General features: G+C 41.6%; 1 protein-coding gene across 2 annotated transcripts in view; it reads right to left on the minus strand.

Annotated features, from left to right (window-relative positions):
- The window catches only part of ascc2 (activating signal cointegrator 1 complex subunit 2), a 55979-nt gene that overhangs the window by 32931 nt on the left and 7468 nt on the right, over window positions 1–15580 (minus strand). For both annotated transcript variants that reach the window (XM_033043162.1, XM_033043161.1), the window contains exons 2-7: window positions 6381–6476; window positions 4620–4778; window positions 3821–3991; window positions 2268–2397; window positions 2102–2169; window positions 937–1047 (exon numbers count right to left, since the gene is read on the minus strand). In XM_033043162.1, coding sequence (XP_032899053.1) covers window positions 937–1047; window positions 2102–2169; window positions 2268–2397; window positions 3821–3991; window positions 4620–4778; window positions 6381–6464 — 723 coding nt within the window. In that variant the 5' untranslated portion in view covers window positions 6465–6476. The remainder of the gene's footprint in view (window positions 1–936; window positions 1048–2101; window positions 2170–2267; window positions 2398–3820; window positions 3992–4619; window positions 4779–6380; window positions 6477–15580) is intronic.

The following is a 15580-nucleotide window of genomic DNA, read 5'->3' on the forward strand; positions in this document are numbered from 1 at the left end:
GACGGAGCTGGTGCTATGGGGGTGCTAAAGGCAGCCAGGGCGGCGTGCAGGGCAGTGCTGCTCCCCACCATGTTGACATTCAGTGTAATCATGGCGTCGGGTAGGCTGCTGCTGATGATCCAGAAGGGCATGTTCGCGTTGGTGGACGCGCTGAGCGGCTGGCCGAGGTGGACGCGCTGAGCGGCCACACGTACGGAACCCGCAGCCGGTCCAAAAGCGGCTCCAGCTCCAGCCGTGGGCAGCTCTGGAAGGGGGGGCGAGTTAGGGTTAGACAATTTCCTCTCAGTGGAAGATGCCTTAGCCTTCCCCCAGCCTGGCACTGCCCCAGTCCCACTATGGCGGTGACCCCCACTCTGCACACTGGCAGTCAGTGGGGTTCAGTGAACTGGGGAACAAACAGGATCTGCCCTCACCCATTAATTAGGCGGGTTCAGGAGCCGGTGAAACCCGGGACCTCTGTGGCAGTCCCGTATTCAATGTTCCCACATACAGCTATATATTATTGAGCACAAGAAGGCGCTGTTACTTTTTCTAATTAGCTTAATTAATTAGTGTTCCACATTTTGCACTGACGAGTTATGAATCCCTTATCAATGATGTTTTATCTAAATCTGTGCCAAATTTCAAGTAGATACCAGACATGGGTCACGAAAGTTAAAATTTAGAGCCCTGTTATACTTGTGTATTGTATGATCTGCCTAGATAGCACGCAAAACAAAGTGTTTCGCAGTATTTCAGTACACATAACAATAAACTAATACTGGTGCTATTAATTTATCTAAACAATTTCTTATTGCTTATACAAAAATTACATTCATTCATCTTAATTAAAACATAAGATACACAAGAGATTCCATGCAAAAGATTGTTTTCCATTGACAAAGCTAAAGCATATTTTAGTTATGATTTTTTTTAAATCAATGATGTGAGCAATACCTGCAGAGGCATATCCATGGGCGAAACTTTGGTTTGGCCATCAATCTTTTGTGGGCAATTGAAATGATTTTCGCACATTAAGCCACACTTCTCACAGATACTACTGTAAACCTTGACAATAATGAAAAAAATAATAATACATTTAGTTACTAATAAATTTAGAAACTAAAAACATTAGTTTCAACTATTTTAAACATGACAAAGAATCACTATATGAATGACGCATGTGTCTTTCTTGTCTAGCTTGTCTAGCTTGTCTTTTCGTATGTTATCTAATCTTAAGGACATGTGGTATAAATGTGGAGTGAATTTCAGTGTTGAATGTGTAACACTAATGTCACAGTCTTGTATTCTGAGGCAATTTGGGCAGTTATGGAGTAAATCTCACATAGTTTCATAAATCAGCTTCAACTCCAATCTTGAACTCTATACCCACGGCATCAGTTTAACCATTTCCATTATTAGAATGTCGAGAAGGAAACTGCTAATGCGTGGTATACATTTCCCAGTGTCAACAACAATGCTCCAGATTGTAAATCACAGACTAGTCTGATCAGTACAAAAACAGTAAATGCATGTCTGTCCACATCAATGGAACGAGACATAGAATCAAAGTTTCAGGTTGGGGTCCAGAGGCAGAGTCTCCAGCCTGAAACATTGACTATTTTCCACAGAGAGATGTACTCTAGCCTGCTGAGTATTTGCAGCATGTTCTGTTCTTATTTTGGATTTACAGCATTGACAATTAGTTTGGACTTTCATTGTTTTAGTACTCGCAGAGCCACGTTAGGAATGTCACAAGTTAGAGAGGCCTTAGGTGTTAGACATTTTCAGGATAAATCACAGCATTTGTAAGATGTTTATCTAAGAATTCACCAAAGGACTGTGTCAGAAGGTGGTAAAGAGGAAATTGATAGCTCCATTTCACATACAATGTCTATAGTTGGAAGAGAGGTGATATTCTTGCCTCCAGTCAGGGTTGGACATGAATTTTTCTCTCTTGGAAACAACATTTCTCATCAACTTTCAGGAAATGCATCTTTATTTTACACTATAAACGTTTGCGTGCATTTTGCCAACTGCAAATTTACAACCTACTAGGATATGTACAAAATGCGTGGAGAAATATTTAAACTATACAGAAAGCACAAATTAGTTTCAATACCTGTAGGATCGTGGGAACTGTTTCATTCAAATCATTAAAATAATTTGGCTGCTGATTAAAAATATTCCCTGTGAATAAGAAAAAAAATTAAAGTCGAAAATAAACATGATGAAAATCATTTTAAAGTTTCTTTTCAAAATAAGCTCTACATTTCTTTCAAACTAACCAATCATCTTCTTAAGAAGAGTAGTGTTTCCTTTTCCAAATATTATACACAAGTCAAAGACTTTTGGGATGTCAAAGAGAAAACCGTCATAGATAATTTCTCCAAAAACATTGGGTGTAATGAAGTGTTCCTAATGAAGATATAAAATAGATTAGAGAAGAAAAAAAATATATATATATTTTCATCTAAACCTACATGTATCAGCCATCCTAAAAATTAGACAATAGAGCTATTCAGTTCTATATTTCTTTGACAAATTAATCTTTACATAGCTTCAGTAGTGCAACTTCACGTGGCAAAATATAATTAGCATTAAAAATGTAGTGCTTGATTTTGTTGCAGATTGATTATAGATCACCAAAAGACAGACTACAGCTTAGTCAAATTGCTGCCCAAAGGTTTGTTCATACCTTTTAAATTGTATTCCTTCAACCTTTCTTCACTTCAAAGTGATCATCTCATTTTAGAAATTATAGTTCTAGTAACACGTGATTCCCCAACATAAGGTGGTACAGGTGTACATGCAGTTTTAATACAGCTCTAAATGTAATTATGGTAGGCAAACAAGCTACTATTCTATATCCCTTCGCTCCATAGATGCTGCTGCACCCGCTGCACCCGCTGAGTTTCCCCAGCAATTTTGTGTACATTCTATATCTGACAGGATTTGAGCAACTAACCCTCCAGTTTTCTAACACCTCATACATAGCTATTGATAAAACAAGCACCTTCGCTAGTAGCTCTTCAATTTCTTCCCTAGACCAGGGGTTTATCTACTTGTATGTGTTTTAACACCACTGGTACCTCATCTTCTGTAATGTGGACTCACTCCAAGACATCTCTATTAACTGTCACAAGTTCCCTGGCATTCTTATCCTTCTCCAGGTTGAGTACAACTAATATTACTGTACGTTTAAGATAGATGGGTTATTTGGAAAATATCTCCAAGACTTTGTGAATTTGTTTATTTGTGTGAGAAAGGAATTTTCCATCACACTTAATTTAGGCAAGATTAAGGCAACTTTGTTTTAGATCTCTCAGAAATTTACATGATTGTGGGGGTACAGTTAATGGTATATAGAAACATCAGCGTGTTTGTACAGCACTGACCCTGTTAAGCAACTAGCCCATTTCCTTTTTGTAGCTGAATGAAACAAGTTTGGAAAGTTATTTATATGAAAATACACTAGTGACAGATAAAGGTACCAGAAGAAAGTTAATGTCTGCTGAGATTCATTTCAGGTTCCAGAAAGTTTTACTTCCCTACCCAAGGCAACAAATTATTAGCATTTGCTTTTGTCTAAAATGTCTGTTACAAGTACATAAAATAATAAAATACAAAGTAGAAATAAAATATTATAGAAAAGATACTTTTGATTTTGAACCCATTTGGTTAAATATCTGTTTTAAATATATTTGATTGAACAATAATAAGCCTGTAAATCTTCAATTGCCTGATATTAATTCTATTTGTTATGCCTAATATGCCAAAATCAACATTCCATATGGAATAGAAAAACCAACAATTTATTTAAGAAATGAAGTTATGGTACTTTAGACTCCTTGTGAGTGGACATCCTAAGAAAAATCATGAAAACGCTGCGATGGAGGCGTTTTTGCATGTCTGCTATGGCTAGATTTGAATTCTCCAATCCGTCATACTGACGAGGTGTGTAACGCAAGAATGAGTCCAAAGATTTCTGGAGAGTCTCATCGAAAATAACCTAAAAGCAAGCAAAAAAAAGTTACATTATCACAACAATTACTATCAGTTTATTCCACCACAAATTCTTCGGCTCAAATTAAAAAAAATAAACAATGGTTTTCATGGTATTCCATTGTGCCTATCAAAACACCTTCCCAAATGCAAGGGCACAATGGGACCATGTGACAAACTTGCAGGGACAGTTTCCATTTTAAATTGCATATATTAATCCATCACTCCATGTGTACAGAAATACAAAAAGACATTCCAAGATGCATCAAACATCCCTCAAACTGTACTTTTCAAGAAGCCTGCAGATTTTTACACAATATGCGTCTACCTCTACAAGTTTTATATAATGTACCGATGACCAAGGCCTTGTTCCCATCAATAAGACCAAAAAATTAGGATCTCCATTACCTTTCTTGATTCGTAAGGGTGTGAAAGATTATGGGGAGAAGACAGGGGAAAGGGTTGAGAGGGAAAATTAGATCATTGAATGGCAGAGTAGATTTGAATGGTCATTTGAAGGACCATTCAAATGATCCAAATCTACTTCTATGCATTAGGAGCTTATGAACATTTATTTAGGGGGACATTTCACTATGAATGGCATTAACTTTCAGGTAGAAAGGAAGTTATATTACCTGGCACCAAAATTTATCATGAGGAAGAGATAGTAACCAATCCAGATCACTGGCAATGAAGTTGGCTCGTTCCAAAAATTCTTCCACCAGAGCTGGCATGTCATCTTGAGGTGGAGGTTTATACAACACAAAGTAACAATCTTCTTTCCTGCTTGGATGCTTTTTTGGGGATGAAATGTTAATTTTTTTGTTTTAAATACAGACATAATGAAAAGTCATGAATACATTAATTTTACTTAAAAGAAAAAATACAGACTGCATCAGTCACCCTCCATTAATAAATTATCCTTTCATAAACCAACTCTTAGGTAAATCTGCTATATCACCACACAATCAAAAAGATGGTTGGATGGTCCAACCTTCTCTTTGTGGAACAAGTCTGTCGATTCCAATTCTCTGTCTCCAAGTTTGGTTAAAACAATCAACCAGTGCTCATGTGAGTTTCCACTAAACTTCAAGCTAGCGAGGTCCAGATGCCAGCTCTTTTGCCTAAAAGAGATTTCCCTCAAATCCTGACTTTTGCTCATCAGTTTGTAAATCACCTGATTAATGAAATGTCTGTTAATGGGAAGAATTTCCCTCCAGGAACTCCATCAAATCCTACTTTAACTTTCTTTGCTCCAAGGAGAATCACTCCAGCTTCCCTATTCTAACTGCATACCTGAAAATGTCATGTAGGAACAAGGAAAAACAGATGTTGTTTTACAATAAAAGACATAATACCGAGTAGTCACTCAGCAGATTAAGCAACATCTCTGAATTTTTTTTAGGTTGGGTCCCTTAACAGACTGAATTTTTCATATCTGAAACCATGCCTGCATGTTCTTTTCTGTACCTTTCAGGGACCTTCACAATCTAAAGTGCAATGACTAGAATTTTACATAATAGTCAGTTGTAACCCAATCAGTATTTATATACTTTTATATTCTTTTGCTGTGTATTCATATTATTTTGCATCATGTTATCATTACATGAAACATCTGTTGAAAAATCTACTTCCAGTATTGCAGAATGTCTGGATTTATGTTCGGTGTGATGTTTGTTTATTACTGTCCACATCATGAACTATAATATCACTTCCCAAACATTGTTTTCATTGGACATTTAGGCTGTTATGGAGCCTACAACCCACACACAAACAGTTGCTGCCATAATAATAAGCCTGTTTAGGATATCCATCAATGACTCATGGCTTTCCAAATTGGAACTGCTTGCCTCTCAAATCCAGTTTGAGGTGAGATTTTACTATCCAAATCAGTATTGGGAGGACTCACTTACGGCTACAAGAATGGGTTTGATTGGTGACTGACATAGATTCCAAGCAAAGACGCTAGGTGCTGAAGCAACTTAACAGGTCAGGCAGCATCTCCAGCGAACATGGATAGGTGATGTTTCGGGTCGGGAAATCTGTTCTGAACCGCTGAGTTACTCCAGTGCTTTGTGTTATATTTTGAAAACCAGCACCTGCAGTTCCTTGTTTCTAGATTATAAGATACACTGGTTTGATTGAGTTGAACTCTAAATAGCAGAGAGAATCAATAGCCAATCAAGAAAGAAGAAAATGCATGACATTTTTCAGAGGTGAAATTGAGTTACAAAGTCAAAAACAGCAAGAAAGGGCAATTGAATTATTGGCACAGTTGCAGATTTCAGGACAGTACTCAAGGATTGATAGTAAGGAGAAAGGATAGGCATTAGAGAACAAATCTGAAATTCTATCAGTCCATGATAGTTTTCTGATAATGGTATGAAGTAACTCACCAATGCTGGTAACTGTTGCGCTTTCCCAGTTTTTTTATCTGGTTCCGAAAGATACATTTGATCTAGAGGCAAAGTTGAGGCCATGATGTATTTTTCCTATGTCAATACACAAACAGAAATCGTCAAAATAAAGTATTTCGAATATTAAACATTAATACATTCATTCTTTGATTGTGAATGACAATTTAAGCAAAATAACCCACTGAGAGCCATTATTGATATCCTTATAGCTGATTCTCACGTTGCGAGTTGACACAAGAAGTAACCCGAGTTAAAACTCGTGGTAATAACGTACGATTAACGTACGGAACTCGTGGACGCAACTTGGAGACTCATGGCGCTAACGGCAGGTACTCGTGTAACTTGTCGACTCTTGCAAAAAATCAAACATGTTTGAAATTTTCCACGAGTCAATTTTACTCTTGTGGTTAAGAATTGAAACATTTTAACTCGTTGTAATAACATAGTGGCCCGTGCGTTTACCTTAGTGTATCGTGAGTCTACCGTGGGAACTCTTTAACTCAGCGGGCAGGCAGCAGCAGATTGTGGATCCCTTCAGTTTCCCAGCGACAATCACCTGCCATAACGCAAGAGAAATCATGCACTGTTGTAGGTCTCCTTTGCACGTCGGTGTTTCTGTTTTTCTCCACTCATTGTTGGCCCTATCTGTCACCACCCCCACCTACACCCCTCTGCTTCCCGGCCATGTGTGTGACCCCTTCTCTCCCCTCTCCAGCTCCCACCCATTGCACCGGCACGGGGGCTTTGCACTGTCTTCACGTCGGCGATGCCAACAGGTCGATGCCAGTCGACCCGGGGAAGTCGCTCCCTTCAGTTTCCCAGGGGGTCGGGATGGGGCTGGAGTTGGGAGGGAAAGGTGGTGGTGGTGGTGGGTGGGTTAGGTGAGCAGGAGAGTGGGGTTGTTTGCAGTTGTAGAGGGAGGGGGCAAGGGCGGTACAGTTCCCAGTCTCAGCTCCTGTCCAGGGGGGTGGCCGGAGACGTCAGGACCAACGGGACACCGACCCCCAGGCCCACCAGGCCCACTGCAAGCACGGAGATCCCAGAGACCCACAGCCAGCAGCAACTCCAGCCCAGCCCCGCTCCAAGTCCAGAGGAACACGCTCCCCGTAGGGGCAGAAGCTGATGGTGTGCAAGGTACGTCTTGTTCTTGGGGTGGCGGATGAGGGGGCGCAGCTCGGGCTGTGGGCGAACTGCCACTTGTCGCCGTAGCGGCCCATCGGGGAGCGGATTCCTCTGGAGTTGGAGCAGGGCTGGGCTGGAGTTGCTGTTGGCCTCTGGGTTCTCCGTGCTTGCAGTGGGCCTGGTGGGCCTGGGGGTCGGTGTCCCGTTGGTCCTGACGTCTCCGGCCACCCCCCTGGACAGGAGTTGAGACTGGGAACTGTACCGCCCTTGCCCCCGCCCTCTGCAACTGCAAACAACCCTACTCTCCTGCTCACCTAACCCACCTAACCCCCCCATCCCCCCCCATTCCCCCCCCCCCACCTTTCCCTCCCAACTCCAGTCCCGTCCCGACCCCCTGGGAAACTGAAGGGAGCGACTGCCCCGGTGCAACTGGAACTGACCTGCTGGCATCATCGACGTGAAGACAGTGCAAAGCCCCCGCGCCGGTGCAATGGGCGGGGAGCTGGAGAGGGGAGGGAAGGGGGTCACACACATGGCCGAGAAGCAGAGGGGTGTAGGTGGGGGTGGTGATAGATAGGGCCAACAATGAGTGGAGAAAGACAGAAACACCGACGTGCAAAGGAGACCTACAACAGTGCATGATCTTTCTCGCGTAATGGCAGGTGATTGTCGCCTGCCCGCTGTTTCTGACGCTAAAGCCTTGGGATCGTTGCCCTTCGTGTTGGTGTGGAGGGGGAGGGGGGTGTTGTGCTGTTTGGTCGCCCCCTACTATCCCAGGGACAGGGAGACACAGCGGCTTTTGAGACTGGTGGGCAATCACTTCCAAAGTTCTGCCCACACAGTCAGTACACCTATCCTACACTTGTCTCCCGCACTAAGATCACCCCGCAGAGAATGATCCCAGCCTAACCCAAGAGCCATGTCACCCCAGACAGATTAATGACGCCCCCCCAACCTCTCTCCATCTCAACTCACGCCTGGGCACCGAAGCAACTCAGGAGGCGAACCCTGAGCTCCGTCTCACAACAATCTGATGTGCACATCCGTCCACATTCAAAGATTTAATCTCCCGTCTCCCCGCAGTGTGTAGACATGGCAGTAAATTCAATTAAAACATATCAAACCTGTGTGTTTCAAACAAATCATAAGTATAACTGCTCTGGCACTGGATGGTGCGCATTTTCCCTTTGTAGGTCACATCAATAGATGCGGCCGCTCTGAATTATATCTTTAAAACAAATCCACAGGATGGAGAGGTCTTCTTTAACACTGTTGCTTATTAAAACATAACACTGTTGCTTATTAAAACAAACCTTCAATCAGGATTGGCTCAAGAGTAACTCGGGAGACGAACTTGGAACATCGCAGAAATTACAAGTAAACGGCAAACTTGTCATACCCGTGGGAACTCGGTTAAACTCTTGATCATACACTTGCAATCTCGTACACAACCACGAGTCTTTCACTCGGGGTACCTCTTGTGTCAACTCGCAACGTGAGAACCAGCCTTTAAGATACAATGTGTTCACATAAAAGGTTGCCACACATGGATAGATACATGGATAGGGATGGGTTTGAGGGATATGGAACAAAGTGTATGAAGGGCCCGTTTCTATACTGAATGACTATTATACATTATCAGTTAAACTTTTTGTAGATCCTGCACAAAATTGAAAACAATCGGTAATAAAGTTGCGTAAAAGATGGTCCTGTAATATTAATCAAAAGCTTACTATGTGCAGACTAAGGAATATTGACACCCTGTTAAACTGCTGTGTGTTCTCAGACCCAGAGCTTTTTCCCCCAAAGCGCTGCAAGGTTCTGCACCTCGGGTCAAAAGGGGATCAAAAGAAAAGTTGTTTCTCCCCCCTTTATAAATTAACCACAGATAAATTATCTCACATTGGAACGTGTTCAAGTCTAAATCCCAAAGTACTGAAGGTACTATCGTATATGAAGGTAGACAAATCTCAAGGGCCTGATCAAATCCGAGGACATTGTGGGAAACCAAAGAGGAAATTGCGGGAGCCCAGATTTATATTTACGAGCTGTCCTTAAATACAGGAGAGGTTTCGAAAGACTGGAGGGTGGCAAATGTAGTGCCTCTTTTCCAGAAGGGCTGCACAATGCTGGGAACTATAGGCCAGTGAGCTTAACATCTGTAGTTGGAAAGTTACTAGAGAGTATTCTGAGGGATAGGGTATATAGGCATTTAGACGGGCAAGAGCTGATTAGGGATAGTCAGCATGGTTTTGTACGTGGGAGGTCGTGTCTCACAAATCTGATTGAGTTTTTTGAAGATATGACCAAAAAGATCGATGAGGGCAGACCTGTAGATGTTGTATACATGGATTTCAGTAAGGCATTTGACAAGGTTCCAGATGGTAGGCTGCTCTGGAAGGTTAGATTGCATGGGATCCAAGGAGAGATGGCAGAATGGAGAGCAAATTGGCTCCATGGAAGGAAGCAGAGGGTGATGGTGGAAGGTTGCTTCATGGACTGGAGGCCTGTGACTAGTGGAGAACCTCTGGGTTCGGTGCTGGGCCCGTTACTGTTGGTCATCTACATCAATGATTTTGATGAGAACATACAGGGCAAGATTAGCAAGTTTGCTGATGATACAAAAATGGGTGGTTTTGCAGATAGTGAAGATGGTTGTGAAAGATTGCAACAGGATCTGGATCGATTGGCCAGGTGGGCTGAGGAATGGTTGATGGAATTTAATGCAGAAAAGTGTGAGGTGTTGCATTTTGGGGCACCTAATAAGGCCAGGACCTACACAGTGAATGGTAGGCCTCTGGGGAGTGTTGTAAAGTGGAGGGATCTACAAATGCAGGTGCATGGTTCCTTGAAGGTCGAGTCGCAGGTAAATAAGGTGGTGAAAAAGGCTTTTGGCACATTGGCCTTCATCAGTCAGAGTATTGAGTATAGAAGTTGGGAGGTCAACTTACAGTTGTATAAGACGTTGGCGAGACCGCATTTAGAATATTGTGTTCAGTTCAGGGCACCATGTTATAGGAAAGGTATTGTCAAGCTTGTAAGGGTTCACAGAAGATTTAAGAGGATGTTGCCAGGACTAGAGAGTGTGAGCTATAGGGAGAGGTTGAGTAGGCTGGGTCTCTATTCCTTGGAGTGCAGGACGAAGAGGGGTGATCTTATAGAGGTGTATAAAATTATGAGGGGAATAGGTCAGGTAGATGCACAGAGTCTCTTGCCCAGAGTAAGGGAATCGAGGAGGACCAGAGGACATAGGTTCAAGGTGAAGGGGAAAAGATTTAATAGGAATCTGAGGGGTAACTTTTTCATAGAAAGGGTGGTGTGTGTATGGAACAAGCTGCCAGGTAAGGTAGTTGAGGCTGAGACTTTCCCAACGTTTAAGAAACAATTAGACATGGGTACATGGATAGGACAGGTTGGAGGAATATGGTCCAAGCGCAGGCAGGTGGAACTATGTAGCCTAGACATGTTGGCTGGGCAAGTTGGGCCAAAGGGCCTGTTTCCAACACTATCACAATGATTCAAAAACACATTTTGGGTAATAAAAACAAAAAATATGGGGACACCCAGCAGCCCAACCAAGAACTATGGTTCTTTAGTAACTTGTCAGTTTCTTTGTTGAACTAAATTAAGGCGCATGTTGCAATCAAAAGCGCTTGAACAGCGCTTGTCTTTCTTCTCGTCTCTGCACTATTTCACTTCAAGACATAATAAAATAAGTTGTACCAGTGCAGTGATGAGGTGTGTTGTATTATCAGGATGATAGCATTCATGTCAAAGCTTTGTAGCCAAGGCAACATCAGGCTGTTTAATTGATCAGGGATTATAAAGCATAATTCTAAATTGTGCATTTACTAAAAATGTTGGCAAACAATCTTCCTTCAGATATCAAACAAATTAATTGCATATTTCATTCATGTCCTGTTTTTGTTACCTTGCTGTACATAAATTGTTTGGCATGTTTGCTGATATAACAGCATTTCATTGATTTCAAGATGCTCTACAATACATCAATGACATATAATAAGTTACCATGTAAATGCAAGTCCTTCCTATTCAATAAAAAGCCATTGGAAAGGGAGATTTCTGAATGTCTTTCAATTTCATTTTGCAGAAAACCCTAAAGAAACCAAATATGGAAAAGCAAGACCCTACACCGCAGCATTTGTTTTCTTTTGCCTTTGGATAAATAATAGTACCCTGTACTTAGAAAGTTAAAAAAGTTTATTTTTTCCAAAACTAACAAAATAGCAAACAATATAGGCTATTCAAGATTTTAGATGTTGAATAATTCAGAAATACTGTAGACCGATAATTATCAGTGCATCAATGATATTAGACAAGACATTCTCACGCAGTAAGCTATTTGTTTCACACTTGGACGAGGTAGAAAATTGACAGGAAACTAGAAAGTTTCATACCAATATAGTGTGTTTTTGTGATCTCGGAAGATTAACAGCTAGTTGTGTTGCTTAGGTGTTGAACACTCTGCACTTGATTATTTCTCTCAAACAGCATTGTAATAAGACTAATTTGTTTCACTTATGATAATCAAAAAGATAAATCCAGACCAGGACACTGTGGTCAATTCTCCCTCTCAACTTCAGACAGTGATCAAAGAAAAAGACATGCCTGACCAATCTCATTTAAATGATGGCACCTTAGAGAATTCCTGTACTACACAGGAATGCCAACCTAGATTTTTGCACTGGAATGTGCTTCAAACCCGAAACTGTATTGCTCATTAGTAACTAAGTACTTCAAGCAGACAGCTTTCCTTTTTTTGCACTCTGTCCACTTTAGCCATTGGATACTATCATTATAAATTTGCGTACTATAAATTTAGATTATATTCTGAGCCATTCTAGTTCAGCCACTCTGGTATGAAAAAAAATCAAAAATGCTGAAGATTAACAGGTCGGGAAGCATTTATGGAGAAAGAAACAAAAGTCAGGAAGCATCTATGGAGAAAAAAGTTAATGATTCATGTCAATTGATTTTTTATCAGAGCTGGGGGGGGGGGGGGGGGGGGACACACGAGACAAGCAACTTTCAAAATGCAGAAAGAGCATGGGAAAGAGAGAACTAGGAAATGTTTGTGGTAGGGTGGTAACCAAGGTTATCCAGGAGTCAATTGCTTTCAATGTCCTACAGTTAACCATAGCCAATTTGCTTGTAGGACTGTAAAGAGAGATGTATGAGCTTAGTTCAAGGGCATAGCAATTCGTCCCCATCCCTAATATTCCACAAGAAGGTGGGTAATGAACTGACTTCTTGAATCACTGTAGTCTTTTTATTGAAGATATTTTCATGATGCTTTTGGACAGGGAGTTGTAGGATGGGAGGGAAAAAAATTGTGACCTTAACTCAATATTTCCCTCTTCACAGACGATGCCCAATGCTGGATATTTCCAATATTCCTATCTACTTCAGATTATCAGCATTTTCTGTGTTCTGCATCTCACTGTTTCAGCATGTTGTTTCCCCCTCCCTCTCTCTAATTGCCCACTGATCTTTTATTTACAATACTCCAGTAAGGTCAGTTATGATTGATTACATGCATGCACTAAAACTACTGGACAATGTTGGTCTCAATTCTACAACAAACTTACTCTTCCCCAAATAAAAAAAAACCTCCTTTCTCAAGGGCCTGTCCCACTTTCTCGAGCTAGTCACGAATTCTCCTGAGTTATTCACAAATTCTCCCGAGTTTTCAAACTCGCAGAATGTTCGTAACGAGTCCGTAGGAGGCCGTAGGAGTCCGTGGATATATCGTAGCGGCTCGTTATGCCAGCCGTAGGTACTCGGGGCATCAGTTAAGTCGGGACGTTTTTTCGGCCTGATGAAAAATGTCCACGAGTAAAAAAATAGCCCCGACTACCTACGGCTGGCATAACGAGCCGCTACGATATATCCACGGACTCCTACGTCCGCCTACGGACTCGTTACGAACATTCTGTGAGTATGAAAACTCGGGAGAATTCGTGAACTCAGGAGAATTTATGAATAACTCGGGAAAGTGGGACAGGCCCTTCACTTTTCCTGCCCTGATGAAGAGTTGTTGACCAGTAAACATTTTCTCACTACAGATACTGCCCAAGCAGTATTTTCTGTATTCAAAAGGGAACTGCAGATGCTGGAATATCGAAGGTACACAAAATTGCCGGGGAAACTCAGCGGGTGCAGCAGCATCTATGGAGCGAAGGAAATAGGCGACGTTTCGGGCCGAAACCCTTCTTCAGTATTTTCTGTATGTTGTGTTTATCTTAAAGTGTGTTTATACATATTTATAGTGACTGAGCCACATTGCAATGTCATGCAATTGGCTTTGTATGTTTTTAATTTTTGTGCCAGGACACATGAAAATGTAACATCTCCCTATCAACCAACCAGAAAAGACAGTACAGAATGCAGAAGGAAACAAGTGTCCAGTTCATCCTCTGCATTGCAAGATTATTTTTTCATTTTGCTGCAACTTATTTCACCAGTACATTTGGGTGTGTGCCCAAGGATATGACAACTCCCTTCAATAAACTAACATTGAGCCCATCCTTCAATGCTGATTACATGTCTTTCTTTGTGAAGCCAAGATTAGACAACGGTTGCTGAAAACTTACCAAACACAGGATACGTTATGATGTTCTGACTACCTGATGTTTTATTATTACAGTAAATAAAACTTTCAGATGAACGATTAGAGAGAGCCAAGAGGTTCACAGTGTGGCTTTCAGAGGACTGCAGATGCTGGTTTAAACCGAAGATAAACACAAAATGCTGGAGTAACTCAGCGGGACAGGCAGCATCTCTGGATAGAAGGAATGGGTGATGTTTCAGGTCGAGACCCTTCTTCAGACTGGCAGATGGGTCTCGACCCAAAACGTCACCCATTCCTTCTATCCAGAGATGCTGCCTGTCCCGCTGAGTTACTCCAGCATTTTGTGTCTATCTTCGGCTTTCAGAGGTTACTGATTTATAGTTATACATGAGATGGACTAATAAATGGTGAGTAAATGCAAAGCAATAACCATCTACAACAAGATGGAAATACCTATCCTTGACATTAAATGGTATGACTATTAATATCTTCAGTGTTATCACTGACCACCAACTTAACTGGTCTAACGGCATAAATGCTGTGTAGAAACAAGGAATAACAGATGCTCGTTATTACACAAAATGACTCAAAATGCAGCAGAAACTCAGCAAGTCAGACAGTATCTCTGGAGAACCTGAAGATTGGAGGTGATGTTTCGGGTCATGTTTGAAAAAGGGCCACGACCCGAAGCATCACCTATCTACGTTCCCCAAAGAAATTGCCTGACCTGCTAAGTTACTCCAGCACTCTGTGTAGATAAATGCCTTGTAAGACCAGGTTAGAGGTTGGATATCCTGCAGCTTACCCCCTGACACCTCAAGGCCTTCCCATAATTCACACAAAATGAATTAGAAGTGTAATAAAATACTCTTCCATAGCTTAGATGAGTACAGCACCAACATCTATAAAGACTCAAAACCACCCAGGATAAAGCAACCCACTTGATTTTCATTTCATCAAGCATTAAACATTCATTCCTGCAACTACCAGAGTACGGTGGCTGCAGTCTACACCATGCACAAAATGTACAATAGTCACTCACCCAAATCAGTGATTACTAACACCAAGGAAAACAAGGGCAGCAAAGGCATTGGAACATGGCATTTGTTGCTTCCCCTCCGTCACACACCACCCAAACTAGGAAAAAGATTGTGTGCAGGAAGGAACTGCAGAGTCTGAAGAAGGGTCTCGACCCATTCCTTCTCTCCAGAGATGCTGCCTGTCCCGCTGAGTTACTCCAGCTTTTTGTGTCTATCTAGGAAAAAGATTACTGGTTCTTCATTGTCACTCGGTCTTCATCCTACAATTCCCTGTGCAAAAGCATCGTGGAAATATCTTCAATAAAAAAGGCTGCAGTGATTCAGTTCATTACCACCATCTCATGGAATACTAAGGATGGGGAAGAATTGCTAACCTTGTCAGTGATACCCTGATTGCAAATATTAACACAAATCACAAAGCAGCT

The sequence above is a fragment of the Amblyraja radiata genome, chromosome 25 (assembly GCF_010909765.2).
Source record: "Amblyraja radiata isolate CabotCenter1 chromosome 25, sAmbRad1.1.pri, whole genome shotgun sequence".
NCBI lineage: Eukaryota > Metazoa > Chordata > Chondrichthyes > Rajiformes > Rajidae > Amblyraja > Amblyraja radiata.